Source organism: Crassostrea angulata, chromosome 10 (assembly GCF_025612915.1).
Source record: "Crassostrea angulata isolate pt1a10 chromosome 10, ASM2561291v2, whole genome shotgun sequence".
Classification (NCBI taxonomy): Eukaryota; Metazoa; Mollusca; class Bivalvia; order Ostreida; family Ostreidae; genus Magallana; species Magallana angulata.
In genome coordinates, this window is record NC_069120.1 from 52,931,460 (window position 1) to 52,949,922 (window position 18,463).

General features: G+C 39.0%; 1 protein-coding gene across 2 annotated transcripts in view; it reads left to right on the plus strand.

Annotated features, from left to right (window-relative positions):
- The window catches only part of LOC128166162 (laminin subunit alpha-like), a 46,590-nt gene that overhangs the window by 7,815 nt on the left and 20,312 nt on the right, over positions 1-18,463 (plus strand). For both annotated transcript variants that reach the window (XM_052831145.1, XM_052831144.1), the window contains exons 11-49: positions 335-469; positions 646-783; positions 936-1,112; positions 1,550-1,708; positions 2,251-2,350; positions 2,455-2,611; positions 2,723-2,989; positions 3,120-3,214; positions 3,311-3,479; positions 3,807-3,967; positions 5,219-5,330; positions 5,555-5,637; positions 5,774-5,912; positions 6,171-6,303; positions 6,394-6,539; positions 6,979-7,094; positions 7,541-7,746; positions 7,828-7,958; positions 8,520-8,590; positions 8,681-8,828; positions 8,980-9,120; positions 12,284-12,439; positions 12,653-12,751; positions 12,845-12,928; positions 13,241-13,362; positions 13,623-13,818; positions 13,991-14,104; positions 14,253-14,371; positions 14,755-14,838; positions 14,951-15,162; positions 15,256-15,356; positions 15,456-15,636; positions 15,736-15,873; positions 16,529-16,680; positions 16,800-16,904; positions 17,137-17,248; positions 17,522-17,692; positions 17,852-18,042; positions 18,287-18,403. In XM_052831145.1, the coding sequence (XP_052687105.1) occupies positions 335-469; positions 646-783; positions 936-1,112; positions 1,550-1,708; positions 2,251-2,350; positions 2,455-2,611; positions 2,723-2,989; positions 3,120-3,214; positions 3,311-3,479; positions 3,807-3,967; positions 5,219-5,330; positions 5,555-5,637; positions 5,774-5,912; positions 6,171-6,303; positions 6,394-6,539; positions 6,979-7,094; positions 7,541-7,746; positions 7,828-7,958; positions 8,520-8,590; positions 8,681-8,828; positions 8,980-9,120; positions 12,284-12,439; positions 12,653-12,751; positions 12,845-12,928; positions 13,241-13,362; positions 13,623-13,818; positions 13,991-14,104; positions 14,253-14,371; positions 14,755-14,838; positions 14,951-15,162; positions 15,256-15,356; positions 15,456-15,636; positions 15,736-15,873; positions 16,529-16,680; positions 16,800-16,904; positions 17,137-17,248; positions 17,522-17,692; positions 17,852-18,042; positions 18,287-18,403 (5,438 nt within the window). The remainder of the gene's footprint in view (positions 1-334; positions 470-645; positions 784-935; positions 1,113-1,549; positions 1,709-2,250; positions 2,351-2,454; positions 2,612-2,722; positions 2,990-3,119; positions 3,215-3,310; positions 3,480-3,806; positions 3,968-5,218; positions 5,331-5,554; positions 5,638-5,773; positions 5,913-6,170; positions 6,304-6,393; positions 6,540-6,978; positions 7,095-7,540; positions 7,747-7,827; positions 7,959-8,519; positions 8,591-8,680; positions 8,829-8,979; positions 9,121-12,283; positions 12,440-12,652; positions 12,752-12,844; positions 12,929-13,240; positions 13,363-13,622; positions 13,819-13,990; positions 14,105-14,252; positions 14,372-14,754; positions 14,839-14,950; positions 15,163-15,255; positions 15,357-15,455; positions 15,637-15,735; positions 15,874-16,528; positions 16,681-16,799; positions 16,905-17,136; positions 17,249-17,521; positions 17,693-17,851; positions 18,043-18,286; positions 18,404-18,463) is intronic.

Genomic DNA, 18,463 nt, shown 5'->3' on the forward strand with positions numbered 1-18,463 from the left:
AAGATTATGTTGAGCGTGGGTAAATAAACTGGTAGTCATTATAATCATATATCAGTATTTGTGTGTCCAGCAGGTTAATGGAAACTCTAAAATTTTATTTTTAAAATTTTATTTATACAAGTACTCTATTGTCTGTGTTAGAAATAATAAGTTTATTTACCGGTATATGTACTTGTCTATGTTATATATAGTGAGTTTATATACCGGTAAACAACTTTTTGTTTACAGTGAGTTTATTTATGCAACATTTTGTCTATAGTGAGTTTAGATACTATTATAATATTTTGTCTATGGTAAGTTTATATATATTATTATGACATTTTGTCATCTGCAGAGTGTCAATGTGCTGAGCCAGGCTCCATTGAGAAGGTGTGTCGTGAGGATGGTCAGTGTCCATGTAAACCAAACTTTGGAGGGCGTACCTGTGGCAGGTGTCATCCAGGCTTCTACCGCTACCCAGACTGTGCTTGTAAGTACGAAACCAGCGAATACAGCACCTGATGCAAGAATAATGCACTAATGCAGTTAGAGAGTAAATTGTACATCATGTGTCTCAGGGATGTTTGATTGAATTACATGTATAACATTAAGCATCTTTGGTTGTGTGATTAAATTGGTGCATCGCGTGTCCCTATTGTGTTTCAGCTTGTAACTGTGACCGGTACGGATCGTACGGAGAGACCTGTGAACAGTTGAGTGGACAGTGTGAGTGTCGCCCGACCTTCGACGGTCTGAGCTGTAGCAAGTGTAAGGAGGGATTCTACAACTACCCCATGTGTGAAGGTATCCTGTGTTAACTGTGGATTCATGAGATCAAATAAAATCAAATTAAATCAAGTGTCACCAAATTCTTTTAAATCTGTTTTTTGCTCTTTGTGAAGTTGTTTCATTATTAAAGATTTATTCACTCAGTATTGATTGATTTTGATTTGTAGAGTGTAACTGTAACCCTGCTGGAGCCAAGGAGATCCCGGGGTACCCCCTGGGAGGGTGTGGTGAGGTCATCAAAGGTCAGCTGTGTGAGTGTAAGGAGCGTGTGATGGGGAGGATATGTGATCAGTGTATGCCTGGCTACTTCAATTTGGACAGAAACAACCCACTGGGCTGTGAAGGTAGGTCCTCGTCCACTACCCTATCTATCTCTGTTGGAATATGAGTCTCAAATTCATGAAAATGTTAACTTGCCTTAAGGAGACTGGGTATCATCAGATTTACCATCAGATCTGCCTTAAAGTTTTAGAAATGATGTTTTAAGCTGTAAACTTTTATTTTGTAGAGTAAAATTCCACATATATTAGCTTTGGAATTAAGTATTTTACTATATATTTATGAAGAGCTCTTCTTATTGAGATCAGTATAGTCTAAAAATGGCCCCGACCATCGAGCCCTCTTAAATTAAATGTCTAATTATTAAAATTGTATTGGTACATGTATACGGATAAATTTACATTTAACAAATCCAATGATGGAAGGTTTTATTGATATTCTATGAACATTTAGTAATCTTTTGTGTTTTTGAGCTGTGATGAATGAGTTGTTTCCCTTTTAGAGTGCTCCTGCTATGCCCCTGGTACTGTGGCGGGACTCAACATGTGTCACGCATCGTCGGGTCAGTGTACCTGTAAACTGGATGTGGTCGGGCGGCGCTGTGACACCTGTGCCAGTGGATTCTATGGTCTGTCTGAGGCCAATCCATTTGGATGTACAGGTATGTACTTCATAATATAGCAGTTAGTAGTTATTGCCAGTAGACTGTGACTTATCATGGTAGCATTGGTTGAGCAGAAATAATTCAATTCAATTCAATTCAATGGTTTATTGACATCACCATGTTGGCATACAGTCAAAATGAAATCAAATGACAGACAAAAGAAAATTATAACATAAAGGCTACAGCATGCAAGACAGTTTTATACAATATTTCATAGTCCCTGGAACTGTTTTCTCTGCATAAAACATGTATCTAAGTAGATACATAGACGTTTTGTAGTATTATAGTCACATGGATTAACAATTTCTTTTATGGGATCAATACCACAGTACAATTTATCATTGAAAATATCACAATAATGAAATCGAAGATTGTCATACACAGGACAGTAAAGTACAAAGTGTTTTTCATTTTCGACTAGTAATTTACAAGCGTAGCATAAACGTTTTTCCTTTGGGATAATTGGTTTTCAATATCTACCTGTTTCAATGAAAAGTGAATGTGCACTTATTAAAGGACGATCTATTTGCTATGTTTAGAGTGTGATTGTGACAGTGGTGGATCCATCAATCTGAGGTGTGAGCAGAGAACGGGACAGTGCCCCTGTAAGCCGCGAGTGGGTGGCAGGCGGTGTGATGTGTGAGTACAACTCAGTGACTCAGTAATTACAACCAGTATATGTATTTGAGTGACAATGAATACAAGTTATTAACTTTGTGTTGATTGATATTTCATACTTTCAGACCTGAGAGGAATCACTTTTACCCTACCCTGCAGCAGTTCAAGTATGAGATAGAAGATGGGCACACTCCGGAAGGATCCAGAATAAGATACGGCTTTGATGAGACATTTTTTCCCAATTTCTCCTGGAGAGGCTATGCCATTTTGACAGCTATACAGGTACTAGCCACTAAGAGCTCATGTTATTTACATGTGGTTCATTATCGTTCATATAAAATTAAATTTATCAACCTTGGCAACTTTTTATTCTTTAAGTTATTTTGATTTCAGCCTGAGGTTGAGATGGACATTGAGATCAAGAAACCCAGTTTGTACCGCTTGATTTACCGTTACGTCAACGTAAATAACAACATTCTGCGAGGACAGGTGAAGCTTAAACCACACAATCCGACGGACGTCACCCAGAGCAGTGAGGTCTTCTTTCAGGTGACCACGGAGCCAATGTTTGTAACCGTGGGCAGTGGAAGGGACTACGAATTTGTCCTGAATCCAGGTCGCTGGACTGTCTCCATCAGCTCCCCCGATATCCTACTTCTGGTGAGGAACTTTGTAAATTGTTTGGAAATTTATGCAATAATTTTGTTGATCCTACTGTAAAACCTTTTGACCTCAATTCAGCAATAAATACATGTATTTCTTTATTCTTTTTTTTTTGTTTGTTAAACAGGACTACATGGTACTAGTACCCGATGCTTACTATGAGGCCACAGTTTTGCAAGAGAAAGTTACTCGTCCATGTAAAATCCCTGGAGATCAAGGGCCGTAAGTAGTGTTACACCAACTCAGATTTCCTTTGAATCGGATTTTACTACAGTTTATGAGTGGTAAATGATCAGCTGGTCCATGAATGTATTACAGGTGTGTATCGTATGGGTATCCTGACCTGGAGACGTTCCCCACTGTCATTGGAGGATCAGGATTCGTTATAGACCGTAACGGAAGCCAGATCCCAACCCAGGTGTTCCCCAATCAGATCATTCTGGATGAGCTGGGAATCCCCACTCTGGCCCAGCTGGACAATAGCCAGGTAAATATCATTTTCTCAATATGTTATTGGCAACACATACACGTATATCTGGAGTCATATATGTACATTTGGGATAAAGCAACCTCGGCTGAATATGGATATTGTCATGAAAACAATTGTTCATTTCCTCAATTAAACATTTGCAAAAAAAGAAGACATATACATGAAATACAAGGTTTACGGTAATTGTTACAAAGTTCATCACAATGAACAGCAACCAATGCATTCAACACAGTATAACAATGGCTGCTGCTTTTGATGACAGTTTAATTAATATGTACATATTTGTGATAAGTTTAATTGATATGTTCATCTTTGTGATATCAGCGGGAGTTGAACCTAAACCTGCGAGTTCCCCGGCCTGGAGATTACGTGCTGGTGTTCAACTATTTCGCCCTGTCCAACAGATCCCAGGAACTAGACGTCGAGGCCGATGTGGACGGACAGACGACCCTCGGCACTGTTCTCCTGTACAGCTGTAAATACAGGTAATCCAAGCGTTTACATATCATTTGAAACCATTCAAAAAGCAAAATAATAAGGGCCCCGCAAGGATTTGCGGGTGCCCTATAGTAATCACTCTGTCCGTCCGTCCTTCTGTCCGTCCGTCCGTCTGTCACTCTTCCGTCCACAAATTTCCTGTTTTTTTCTAATAACTTTTTTTATGGTTGCCCAATCAAGTTCAAATTTGGTATGGTAGTTCAGTAGGCAGAAATACATATTTTGATGCTAAGTTTGGTTCTCTATGTCTTCTGGTTTGGAGCTGGGGTGGTGGGGTAGATTCATAACTATGCATAAGAAGAATGGGCAAAGAGAGATAACTGCTGAGAATGAATGGGCAAAGAGAGATAACTGCTGAGAATGTTACCATTGTATACATGGAAGGCTGTGCAATATTTGTCCTTTGGGATTAATTAACCTTCCACAGGAAGAAAATCCTAAGCTTTATCTTTATCTGTCACATTGAGATTAATTACTGCACTGCCTGTGTCTGCAAATGAACTTTGTTTTGAAGTTAAGGTCAATTTTGAATGATGTGTAGTATTGTGTACATTCTTTGAAATATGGATTTGAAATATAATATTCATATTTTTTGGGGTTAAAATACCGTACACAATGATTTATGATAGTTTTATTGAATAGAGGCAAAGCCTAGGTATCATTGCATTGGTATCAATTCTTTGTTTTTTTAACAAATTTTATTTCATCCCATGTTAACCCACTTTATCCCGTGGATATGACTCATTGGATATTTTTTTGATATTCCAGAGTTGTGACTTTACAATGGGATTTGCCTAGGCATAATGAAGTAAAAATAATGTAGAGTTTTATAAACAGTGTAAACATTGATTGCGGTGTATAAAATATGGGATAAATAGAATCTCATGATTTGTAGTATAATATGATTTTTATCCAACTTGTGTGTTTTATCCCCTCACTAAGGCTCAAGAAAAAAACACTTTAATTGTTGGATGAAAATCATATCCAACTACAAATCACGAGATCCTATATATTCCAGTTCTTTACATCTTCTGCCGGGCATTTATTTTTCATCATTGTTAATATAAAGAGGATGGAATTCAAAGTTTTTTTCACTTCTCTATATTAATTGTCATAGCGGGGCCCTTCCTGACTGGTCAGTTTTCTAGTTGAAATAATGGAATTGTTCTTTAATTATATAAATGTATGTTTATATATATTTACACTGCTGTATCTGTTTTCGTCCGATCCATTAACAGCGTGCTGTGTAGACAAGTGATGAAGAACATTGACGACATGCCCTCCGTGATCACCATTAATGACACCATCAATATACGTGTTACAGGCGACCAGGATGTGGATGTGGCCATCGTAAGTGTTACACCTTTGTAAACAAAACAGAAAAAGAGCATCTGTGCATCTGTTTTGTTACACTATTTATTTGTAATGTCTGTCTGACAGTGTTTCCCAAGTTTTGTTGCCACTGTTTTATGTCTGTATTTCCAATTAAACTGCCTGTACATTGTAAGTGTAGTTATTTTCTACAAATCGCTGCCGTATTCTTCCCCTTTATATATTTTTCTGTCTGCTTACAGGGGTCGGTGGTTGCTATCCCATACGATGAGTGGTCCCTTGGATTCATCCGACCTAGCATCATCTGTATCCGCATCAATGGAATGTAAGTATTACATGCAGATCACTGGAAATGACATATACATGCCCTATAGAATCTAAGGAAACAAACCGTATTGGAATCTAGGGAAACAGTGTGCATTACTTGTGCTTGATCTCTCTGTGTTTGCTCTCGCTTTCAGATGTGTTGTGTCGGGATACACCATTCCATCCAGCGGTCTGAGAATTGACTTTGAGGATCCACCAAATTCAAACCTAATCGCCACCGTGGTGCCAAGTCACATCACTGAGCAAGGACTTATAGAACTCAACAACATTAATGTATGTATATTATATGATTATGAATACATCTATATAAAAGATAATCATGATGAAAATACATGTACACTGTAATTTAGGCAACTATCAGGTGCTGTAACTAAACTGAACTTAACATATACATTTTTGTTCATCCTCCTTTGTCATGTATTTTGTTTCATGCATTTCCTGTATTTTTTTTCCTGTATTGTACTCATTCATATGTATTTTTGACCCATTGTTTGGTAATGTATATCTGTATTTTTGTCCTAATGTCCCCAGAGAGTGGTGGAACTGACAGGAAACATCCGCACGCCCGGTCAGTATGTGGTCCTGGTCCACTTCTACATGCCCTCGACCGCCGGCGCTGACCTTCCCGTCACCTTGTTTACTGAGGGATTCCCCCCAATCACAGGTAAAAATAGCTTTTAGATTACTTATTTATGAGTTGTATTTATTGAATGAAATACATATTTTTTTTTATAACAATGACTTGTTATTGTAGGGACCTTTAAGCCTCGTTTTTGCCCAAGTGTCTACGGCTGCCGGAGTCAGATTGTGTTTGATGGGACAGTCAGAAACGTGATTTCTCTACAGCCCGGCAACTTTACGATCAGGTTCAACAACACCATGGGACGAAACATGCTGTTGGTCAGTCTCAAGAATATTTGTCACAAAAATATAATTTTTCAGGATCCCTAGCCACTTAAGAAATGATTCTTTGCCGTAAAACATTTATGAATATAAGATCATTTAGAAGTATGATTTTTGTAAAACATTATTGTTTCTTTGGAATTGCCTCCCGCTTCATTGAATTGCCCTGGATATTTTTATTTTTTTACCAATTATTAATTGGTTAAACTTCCCTCCCTCTCTTCTGGGTCTATAAACCTCCAGGTGGCAATTCCAAACAAACATTTTTTAAAGTTGACCTTACAGGCCCTTTTTATCTATAATACATGTAGTGCATTTACTTGAATTTAGACCCTCTATTATACAAGAATATATATAATATACAAGAGTATAGACCCGTGTATCATATATGAACTCAAGATAATTGAGGTAAATATTTGAATGTTTCTGACTTCAGGATTATCTGATGGTGATACCAGTCAAGCAGTTTTCCCAGTCTGATTTGAACCCACAACCTATTGACAACTCGGCTCACTTCTTGAAGTGGTGTGTGGGGCCAGGATTTGTTCTTGTGTGAGTACTGAGGCTATTTTAAAAGTTGTGAGACAGCCAGTGATCATTATTATTTTACAAAGGGAAATTGAATGTTGTAGACTCAATTGATGTAAATTTAAGTGTTTTTATAAAGTTGGTAAACTTTGTAATTGTTATACAGAAAGAAAATGTTTATTTTTAGTTATAGTATTACTATAACAGCACTTCGATCATACCTACATGTATGTCTTTGTACTGGTACATTTCAGGGATACTACATGTATTTAAGACATTTTTATCAGATGGAAATTGATAACAAGTGTAAGGGTTAAATTAAAAATTTTTTGGTATAGGAATTTAATCAAGGGATATCACAAGGTTTTCATATGTAAATTGAATCATTACATGAGCTGTTGATTGAATCATTACATGGGCTGTTGATTGAATCATTACATGGGCTGTGAGAGTTTTTTGTGTTGTTTAAGGAATGACACAGAGTTCTGTCAGTCAGGCGTGTACACACTGACCACGGACTTCAACAATGGCGGCCTAGCCTGTGGCTGCGACACGGATGGCTCGCTCAGCTTTGAGTGCTCCAACTTTGGAGGGCAGTGTCAGTGTCGAGACAACGTGATTGGTCAGAAATGTACTCAGTGTCGAGAGGGATACTATGGATTCCCACGCTGTAAACGTAAGTAGCTCTGACATTTTGATGTTAATGACATGTGTGTGTTTTATCATACATGAAATCTACATGAAGTTCTTATTTCAGCTTGCAACTGTCCCTATGGAATGTGCAGTCCCTTTTCCGGTGAATGCATGTGCCCCCCGCGGGTGACAGGAGAGCGATGTAACACCTGTGTGCCCGCTACCTATGGCTTTGATCCTCTAGTGGGCTGTACTGTAAGTCAATCCTTCTTCTCTCATTCTATGATATCAATTTGTGGAGTGTGATAAATATCAGAATGATATAAATAACAGAATGATATGATCACATTGTCAGAGAAATTTTTGAAATAAGATAATGTTGTCTCTGTTTCTTTTGCTAGAAAGTTTAAAAAGGTGTCCTATTTTGTTTGCAGGAGAAGGAATATTTCTATTCTAACCCCAATTTGTTTCACAGAATTTTACTAGTAGAGAGACCACAGGATTTTTACCACAGACTGTTTGTTTTACAGGACTGTAAATGTAATGCTGAGGGTGTTCCTTTTTACAAGACTGTAAATGTAATGCTGAGGGTGTTCCTTTTTACAAGACTGTAAATGTAATGCTGAGGGTGTTCTGCTTTACAGGAATGTAAATGTAATGCTGAGGGTGTTCTTTTCCCTTTACAGAGTTTTACAGGACTGTAAATGTAATGCTGAGGGTGTTCTTTTTTTTTTTTACAGGACTGTAAATGAAATGCTGAGGGTGTTCTGTTTTACAGGATTGTTAATGTTATTATGAGGGTGTTCTGTTTTACAGGACTGTAAATGTAATGCTGAGGGTGTTCTGAACCGGGACATGAACTGTGACCAGACCACTGGACAGTGCACGTAAGTTACAGCATTATAAACAGGACAATGTCACCTCTGTAGGTATCGCTGAGAGTGCTAGATAAGAGTTATGGACCTGTTGTGTTGTAGGTGTAAGGACAATGTTGGGGGCCGTAAGTGTGACTACTGTCTGGCCGGCTTCTACTCCTTCCCATACTGTTCTCCATGCAGTAACTGTGACAGCCAGGGTACACAGGAAGAGATCTGTGACGCAAGCAACGGAGCCTGTTTGTGTAAAGTAAGTCATGTATTGAATATGTGTGTGCAAACTAAGTCATATTCATAGAAAGAGTGTGTGTGTGAATGAAGGAAAGTGTCACTTAAACAGAGGAAAAATATTTCTATCACCAATATCTAATTGGTCACCTGTGGTTTTCACCTGTTTATAGGAGAATGTAGCTGCCCCTGACTGTGATGTGTGTGAACCAGGCAGTTTTAACCTTGACCCCAGGAACCCCAAGGGCTGCACCAAATGTTTTTGTTTTGGGACCACGGCCAGGTGTGACAGTTCCACCCTGGTATGGGGAACGGTAAGTTGTACAGTAAATCCTCATCATCCTTGTGTGCTGCTTGCACTGTTTTTAGCTCACCTGAGCTGAAAGCTCAAGTGAGCTATTCTGATCACATTTTGTCCGTCGTCCGTCTGTCCGTCCGTCTGTCCGTCTGTCCGTCTGTCCGTCTGTAAACTTTTTACATTTTGAACTTCTTCTCTAAAACCGCTTATCCAATTTCAACCAAATTTGGCACAAATCATCCTTATGGGAGGGCGAATATAAATTGCAGAAATAAAAGTTTGATCTGTATTCAAAGCGGAGAAAACCTTGAAACTGTAGAAAAAGGGGGGTGCATTTTTAAAAATCTTCTTCTCAAGAACTACCGAGGCAAATTCAACATAGTTTAGCATAAATTATCCTTATGGGAAGGAAAATATAAATTGCAAAAATTAAGTGGAAATTTTGTTTCAAATCTGAGTTATTACGAAAATAATAATAAAGGAAATGCGTGTTTCAATCAGTTTAATAGCTTCGGGTTCGGCATCCGGTAAAATGATTCCATACTTCTAAAACGAGGTTCTTTGTTTAAAGCAGCCATGACATTATACGAAAAAGGGTCGATCTGACTATGATGAATTTGCTTGTTGTGCAACAGTTCGCGTATGAAGGGAAATTTTGAAACATACAAAATATATTGGTGCCGATTTTGTGAAGTAAATTGAGGCTAAATATTTCAATGCGTTGACAGTTTTCACACATGACGTTGGTGTTAGCTTGTTTCGTTCTCATTATGCTTTGTAACCTGGAAACTATCGTCTGTATTTCGTGATTTTTACGTATCAAATCAAACAGAGACTTCGGTAAATCAAACAGTTAACTGTTTACCTGCGCAAATTAAGCAAAATCGGATGTAGGGGACGGGTACTGAAATACAATTCATTCTATCGGTAATTCGGCATTATCTTTTGCGTAATGGTACATGTAGATTAATGCAATAGGTTTTGTTGAGATGCTCGGCATTTTTTCGAGTTTATTCAGTTTAAATAGAGTTTGATATCGCTGACGGAAATATGTAGGTATATACATGTATATATATATGATTCATTTCGAAAAAATAAATTGTGTTCTTTATTTGTTATACATGTAGTGCATGTTTCTTGTGTTTAATTGTTTACAATTTCTATTTACTAACCATATTTGAGTGTTAAGCTTCGAATTATAAGCAAGATACAGCGATTTGCTCACAATTCTATGTTTGTACACAGATCTTAAAAACTAAAGCTTAAAAAAGTAAAATATTTGTCAATATTTATTAAGAAAATTTTCAAAGTCTGTTCTTCCAGAAACCAACTTCAACAACTTATTGTATTGTAAACTTAACCTTTTTAGCTCACCTGAGGGTGGGGCCACAATGGGGGGTCGAAGTTTAACAAATGAATATATAGAGTAAATCTTTAAAAATCTTCTCCTCAGAAACTAATCAGCCAGGAAAGCTGAAACTTGTGTGAAAGCATCATCAGGTAATGTAGATACAAATTTGTGAAAATCATGATCCCCGGAGGTAGGGTTGGGCCACAATGAAGGATCGAAGTTTAACAAATGAATATATAGAGTAAATCTTTAAAAATCTTCTCCTCAGAAACTAATCAGCCAGGAAAGCTGAAACTTGTGTGAAAGCATCATCAGGTAATGTAGATACAAATTTGTGAAAATCATGATCCCCGGAGGTAGGGTTGGGCCACAATGAAGGATCGAAGTTTTACATAGGAATATATAGAATAAATCTTTAAAAATCTTCTTCTCAGAAACTAATCGGCCAGGAAAGCTGACACTTGAGTGGAAGGATCCTCAGATAGTGTAGATTCAAAGTTGTGAAAATCATGACCCCCGGGGTACGGTGAGGCCACAATGGGGGATCGAAGTTTAACATAGGAATATATAGAGTAAATCTTTAAAAATCTTCTTCTCAGAAACTAATCAGCCAGGAAAGCTAAAACTTGTGTGAAAGCATCCTCAGGTAGTGTAGATTCATAGTTGTGAAAATCTTGGCCCCCGGGGGTAGGGTGGGGCCACAATGGGGGATCGAAGTTTAAAATAGGAATATATAGAGTAAATCTTTAAAAATCTTCTTCTTAGAAACTAATCAGCCAGGAAAGCTGACACTTTTGTGGATGCATCCTCAGGTAGTGTAAATTCATAGTTGTGAAAATCATGACCCCCGGGGGAAGGGTGGGGCCACAATGGGGGATCGAAGTTAAACATAGGAATATATAGAGTAAATCTTTAAAAATCTTCTTCTCAGAAACTAATCAGCCGGCAATGCTGAAACTTCTTTGGAAGCATCCTCAGGTAGTGTTGATTCAAAGTTGTGAAAATAATAACCCCTGGGGGTAGAATGGGGCCACAATGGGGGGGTCGAAGTTTAACATATGATTAAATAGAGTAAATCTTTAAAAATCTTCTTCTCAGAAACTAATTAGCCAGGAAAGCTGAAACTTGTGTGGAAGCATCCTCAGGTAGTGTAGATTCAAATTTGTGAAAATCATAACCCTGGGGGTAGGTTTGGGCCACACTGGGAGGTCGATGTTTTAGATAGGAATAAACAGAGTAAATCTTTGAAAATCTTCTTCTCAGAAACTAATCAGCCAGGAAAGCTGAAACGTGTGTGAAAGCATCCTCAGGTAGTGTAGATTCATGGTTGTGAAAATCATGATCCCCAGGGGTAGGGTGGGGCCACAATGGGGGGGGGTCAAAATTTAACAAAGGAATATATAGGGTAAATCTTTAAAAATCTTCTCAGAAACTAATCAGCCAGATGTTTCTTTATAATTGTTAAGACTTTGGCCCCAGGACAATTCTTTGGCCTCCCGAGAAGGTTCATAGTTTGATGTACGTTTATATCTAATATATAAACTATTGTTAAGGATCATTTTGAGAACTGCAATACTCAACATATGATAAGACTATAAAATCATCTTGTTAGAAAAGGGACTAATGATTATAAACATAAGAATATCCAGGGGAAAATGGATTTTATTTATACAGGATCTACATGTATTATTGTACATTGTCCAGATAGTTTGTATTATGACTCCATTAAGCTGATTTTATCATACCTATTGTTCCTCAGGTGAGCGATGTGGCCCATGGGCCTCTTGTTTGTTTCAGGTTGATCAGAGTTTTCATTATTTTTCCTCAGCACAAGAACATGCTAGGGTGGGCTGTCACCAACACAGTGGAGGGCTCCCTGAGAGAGTCGGAGACCATCATAGCTGTTCTGGAGTCAGACACCAAGATCGTAGACCCGGACCAGGCCATGTACTGGATCGCCTCGGCCTCCTACCTCGGGGATCAGGTGAGACAGCTGGACTTGGGGCATTCTCTGTATCCTGTTCTTTTCACCTTGTAGCATTTAATGCATTTAGAACATGTACAGAGTTGATCTCATTATGTCAGCACTAAAACACTGTTTGTCTGATGGGAAAAAACAACATGCTGCTATTACCAGTTCATGAACAGCAATGCATATTTCGAGTCAGTCAGTTAATTCAAGATTTGAAAATTTCAGCTCAAGTCCTATGGAGGTAAACTGAAGTTTGAGGTGTATTCAGTTGTTCCTAGAGAAAACGAGACAAGCCTGCCTAGTGGACCTGACATCATCCTACAGGTAAACAAACAGACCAAACATTGCAGTGCGAGTAATTCACAAGTTGTTTGTATGGCCTTTTGGTTCTATTGGAGATTTTCTGGTTTTTTGTAGGGAGGAAATATGACCTTACATCACATATACCAGTCAAAGCCAGAACCCACCACAACCTACCCAGTGGAGATTACACTGAACGAGGTCAGGAATACACGTATATCAGTCTGAATGAAGTACATTTGTGAATCTCTGTGTGAGGTCGTTCACTCTCAATGATGTACATTCTATGCAAAAACATGCAGACAAGAAATACATGTACAAGTCTATTCTTCTTCAAACCAAGTCTATTTTCCAAACAACCTCAAAAGCTGACAAAATCCTTAAATAAAAATTCATTTTTTTTTTTACCAGAAATCAGATGCCATATGCTTTAATCAAAATATTTTTCAAATATTCATACACAATACTAACCCATTATTAATAATTAACGTCATCTTGATGGGTTATTTCCAGTACAATTTTGTGCGTGGGGAGGATGGACTCCCAGTGTCGAGGGAGACCTTCATGATGATACTGGTGGACATCACAGCCATACATATCCGGGCCAACTATTTCTCCCCCACAACTGAAGTCAGGTCAGTCAAACACTTTTAGAAAGGCTCGGGGCAACTTGACTGAAATTTGGAATCAAAAAACAAATCTAATCTTGTCCAATCTGACTATAGGGTGGTTCCAATTTTTTGCCATGTTAGAAATGAATGTAATAAATTAAAATTGGAAGATATTGCAAATTTGTTGCAGAAAGATTTTGATACCAAAAAAGAAAATGTTCGTAGTACCTCCTGACAAGTGAGTTTTAGTGGTGAGATATTGAGAGAGGTTTCTGACTTTACAGGCTGATGAATGTAGAGCTGGAGCAGGCAGTGGAGAGACAGGGTGAAGGGACCCCAGAGAACAAGGACGATGGAGGTGGCTCCTGGTTTGGGGATTGGTTTGGTGGTGGAGAACAGACCACCCCTGCCCCCCTCCCCACCGCCATCAGTGTGGAGCAGTGTCAGTGTCCCATGGGATACATAGGGTCCAGCTGTCAGGTAAAGGTCGGAAATTCCAAGGGAGCAAAATATATGATAGGAAATGGGATCTAATATTAATCCTTGCTGTGTTGTATCATTGCTTATCATTCCAGTTTATGAACTTTTACACTAGAGAGTATGAATTGTGTTTTTTTCTGTCAGTAATTTCAGTGATGTTGTCAATTTACAGGACTGTGCCCCAGGCTACTATCGGTCATCCAAGAGCCCGTATCGCGGGGTCTGTATCCCTTGTAGCTGTAATGGCCATGCTGACTCGTGCGATACCGAGACAGGCGAATGTCTGGTCAGTACTTTATGTAATGTTGTCACTGTCTTTGATTATTCGAAAATTGAATCTGGATATCAAATGATGAATTTATAACATTTTAACACAGCATTTGAAAAGGTCTGCTGTTGAAGATTTATTTTATCAAATGAATTTCTTTCTGTAGAACTGTAGAGACAACACAATGGGAAAACACTGCGAGGAATGCTTACCTGGTTACTATGGTGATGCCTTGACTGGTGTCTGTCAGATTTGTAGCTGTCCATTGCCCATAGAAAGTAACAAGTCAGTATCTATAAATCGATTCAGTAACAAGTCATTATCTCTATAAACTAAACCCAAGTCATTATCTCTATAAACTAAACACAAGTCATTATCAGAAACTCAGTAACAAGTTTTTATTATGTTATTCTTTAGACCATACTATTTTATTATTATTCAATAACAACCTCTTCTAAAGATGCAGTAGGAGTTAACACCTCTATAGACTCAGACTCAAGTCACTCTCACATCACACACAAGTCAAGATAGCTTTATGTACGCCTCTAACAAATATAACAAGTTGTCGTTTTATTTATTAACTGTGAGGGTTGTGGGTATTGCCTTTGATTTTTATTTTGATTAGTTTGATGTTTGACCTTTAATCTGTTATAACTCTGTGTTAACAGCTTTGCCTCTGGGTGTAATGTGTACGAGGGGAGCGTGTACTCCTGTGACTGCCTGCCCGGGTACACCGGATCACGATGTGAACAGTGAGTGGCAAACAGTTACATGTGTATTATCATTTTAAAGATAAGAAAATTCATAATTTTATAATGACTGGCAGAGGATCTTGAAATGCATAAAGAGATGTCTATCCTTCAGGTGTGCCCCTGGTTACTATGGAGACCCAACTCAAGAAGGAGAAGTATGTCGCCCGTGCCAGTGTTCGGGTAACATTGATATGTCTGACCCCGAGGCGTGCAGCCTGTCCACTGGGGAGTGTCTTAAGTGTCTCAACAACACCATGGGACCCGGATGTGCCTATTGTGAGGACTGGTACCATGGAGACGCAGTAACCCTCAAAAACTGCCAAGGTACCCCATCCATTCTGTGACCTACTGAAGTACAGGTAAAGACAGTGGAATTTTTCTTACATGTTTAAACATAATTTTTTTTTGTGGTTTTAGCCTGTACATGTGACCAGTGTGGTTCTGTGTCATGTGACCGTGACTTGGGATCCTGCCAATGTCAGCCAAATGTGGAAGGTCTGAACTGTGACAGATGCAAGGTCAGTCAATGAATGGTAAACCAGAAGTCTCTCAGAAATCATTGTATGTACATCTGAATTTCCAGTGGTGAACTAATCCTTCCAAAATTTTTTCTGCAGCCTGACACGTATGGATTTGATAGCTGTGCTGGATGTCGGGATTGTAACTGTGGTCTCGCTTCAGTGAGCACACAGTGTGACAGCATTACGGGTCAGTGCACGTGTATGCCAGGAACAGAAGGCAATTACTGTGACCAGTGTTCTGAGGGATTCTGGAACTACACAGCTGCTGGCTGTCAAGGTAATCATCTAGAAAATCAGGAATCAGAGGCAAAAAGATGCTTTACTGAATGAGAAATGAATACTGAGACTTACACCTGTTTGATACTTACATTAACAGTGTGTGAGTGTGAGGAGGATGGAGCCATCACATGTGACAGAGTCACCGGCCGGTGTCAGTGTCTTCCAGGGGTCACAGGAGACCGCTGTGACAGGTGTCTCCCAAGATACATCCTGGTCCCCAACAAAGGATGTCAAGGTCAGTTTATGAAATAATGGAGGATTTTTTCTCAAGAAAATGATTCAAGTAGAGTACTAACATTAGTGGTCAATATTTATTGGTTCCAAGCTTTGAATACTCTAAAATTACCATTATTTCTTGGTATGTTGTGATGTTTTTCTGTTCTTGATTTCAGCCTGTGACAGCTGTGTAAAAATCACATCCTGCTGGATGATGTGTTGTGTCTCTGTCATTGGTTCCTGGTTGTAATGTATATATATCTCTGTTATTTGTTCCAGCCTGTGACAGCTGTGTAAAAATCACATCCTGCTGGATGATGTGTTATGTTTTTGTCATTGGTTCCTGGTTGTAATGTATATATATCTCTGTTTTTTGTTCCAGCCTGTGACAGCTGTGTTCACACCCTGCTGGATGATGTGTTATGTTTTTGTCATTAGTTCCTGGTTGTAATGTATATATATATATATCTGTTTTTGTTCCAGCCTTTGACAGCTGTGTCACATCCTGCTGGATGATGTGTTATGTTTTTGTCATTGGTTCCTGGTTGTAATGTATATATATCTCTGTTTTTTGTTCCAGCCTGTGACAGCTGTGTTTACATCCTGCTGGATGATGTGTTATGTTTCCGACATTGGGTCCCTGTTGTGTTATATATTTTGTATTTATTTTCTAGCCTGTGACAGCTGTGTTCACATCCTGCTGGATGATGTGGAGGCCTTACAGAGGAGCACCACCAACCTGTCCACCACCCTGGAGTCTGTGTCCGTCGGCATGTCCGCCAACAACCGTCTTGAGGAAATCAACCAGGCAGCCATCAACCTCAGGGTAAGACAGCCATTTAGTGGTGGTACACTGTGCTATTGTTTGCTGCTGCTAGGCTACTTCTGATGTGTACCTATCAGTTACACTGCCTGTTTATGATAGTGATTTGTACTTGTATTTAGCCTGAAGTGGATGCACTGTTAGCTGGACCACAAGACATCTCCCTGGAACCACTATCTAAGGAACTCTCAGAGGTTCAAACTCTGGCAGATGATGGCAAGCTTCAGGTAGAATCATCAACTCTTACAGCAATCTACAGATTTATTATCTTCATTCACCAACTCAATGTATAAAGTTATAAAACCTACATATTAAATATGCTCACAACTTATTTGATAGGACCAGATCCATTAAATAGGCTTAAAATCTCATCAAGTAGGCAAACTAAATCATTGAATTAGGATGTTTGGTCTGGTAATTTTGATTTTGGTTTTGATGCCATTTTTGCTCCGGTTTCAGTCGGACAGGCTGAAGACTAGGGGTCTATTCCTGACAGATGAGTCCAAGGATCTCCTGACCGCTGCAGACAACATTGAGGCCAAGACGGCGGAAGTAAAGCGCGAGGCTGACGGTAAGCATTTACCAGTACATGTAGATGTAGGGGAGTAAGAATGTACATGTCCATAGGCGAGTGAGAATGATGAATTGGAGTAAATACCAGCAGATGTTTGTACTTACACCTTGTTGGTTCACTTCCACTATTATCACAGGCTTGCTTATTTTACAAATAGAATTAAACACAAACTTTTCTTAGTTGCTGATTCTAAATGTACTTGCAAATATCTTAAATTGTAATAAAAGTTCCTGAGCTCTCTGATACAGATGTTCTGTTTTCCTCCTTCAGAAGTTGTGCAGTATGCAGAGAACATCTTGAAGCAGATCTATGAAGGAATCAAGATCGCCAACATTGACACTGCCATTCAGGACTCGAGAAGGGTCCTCGACCAGATCAAGTCGGCCAACTTTAGCGGCAATGCTGAGGAGTGTACTACAGAGGAGGCGCTAGCCAAAGAATGTAAGTGGTGAGGCCTGGGCAGGGGAAAGGGGGAGAGATCTGTACACTGAGCATTGATTGGTGAAGAAAATTGCGCAAGGTCTCCTTCTTGTCAGTTCAGATCAAATGTCCACATCTTTCTTATTCGCTTGCTATGATATCAACACTGCCTGATTTCAGTGCTGGCACAAATGAGCTTCTGGTTTGCCAGTGAACAGTCCAACAGTTCTAGAGAAACCCTGAAGGAGGCAGAAGATATCATAATGAGGCTGTACGATCTCCAGAGTAACGCTAGGAACTCGGACAGGGAAGCAGACTCAGCTCAGGACCTCGTTAATGACCTCAATCAACAGACAATGAGCATACTCAAGGTAACAACCTCAAATAGTGTTCATGTTCTTTTATTCAATTCAGAAATTGGTTGATTTTTATGCCCAAGCAATTTCTCTGGCAATGATTTGAAGGATAAAGCTACTGCACTTCAGAAAAAAGTCATATTATATCACAAATTATTAGAAATTCCAATAACCAGGTTTAATGAATTTTACTGTTAAAGTATATTTTCTATAAGTATTTTATCATAGCCTGATGTTGGTCTCATTATGTGACATTTAGGTGAGACTGGGGACCCTGGATATGTCAGAGAAGGACGTCCAGATGCTGCATTCCATGTCAGACAACCTACTGATGGATGCGCGGGAAGCCCTGGGTGTGTCTAGTGATGCAGCTTACGTAAGTCCAAACCATCAGTCTGCCGTCTGGTGGTGTCTTCTTAGTGTTCATATATGAGAT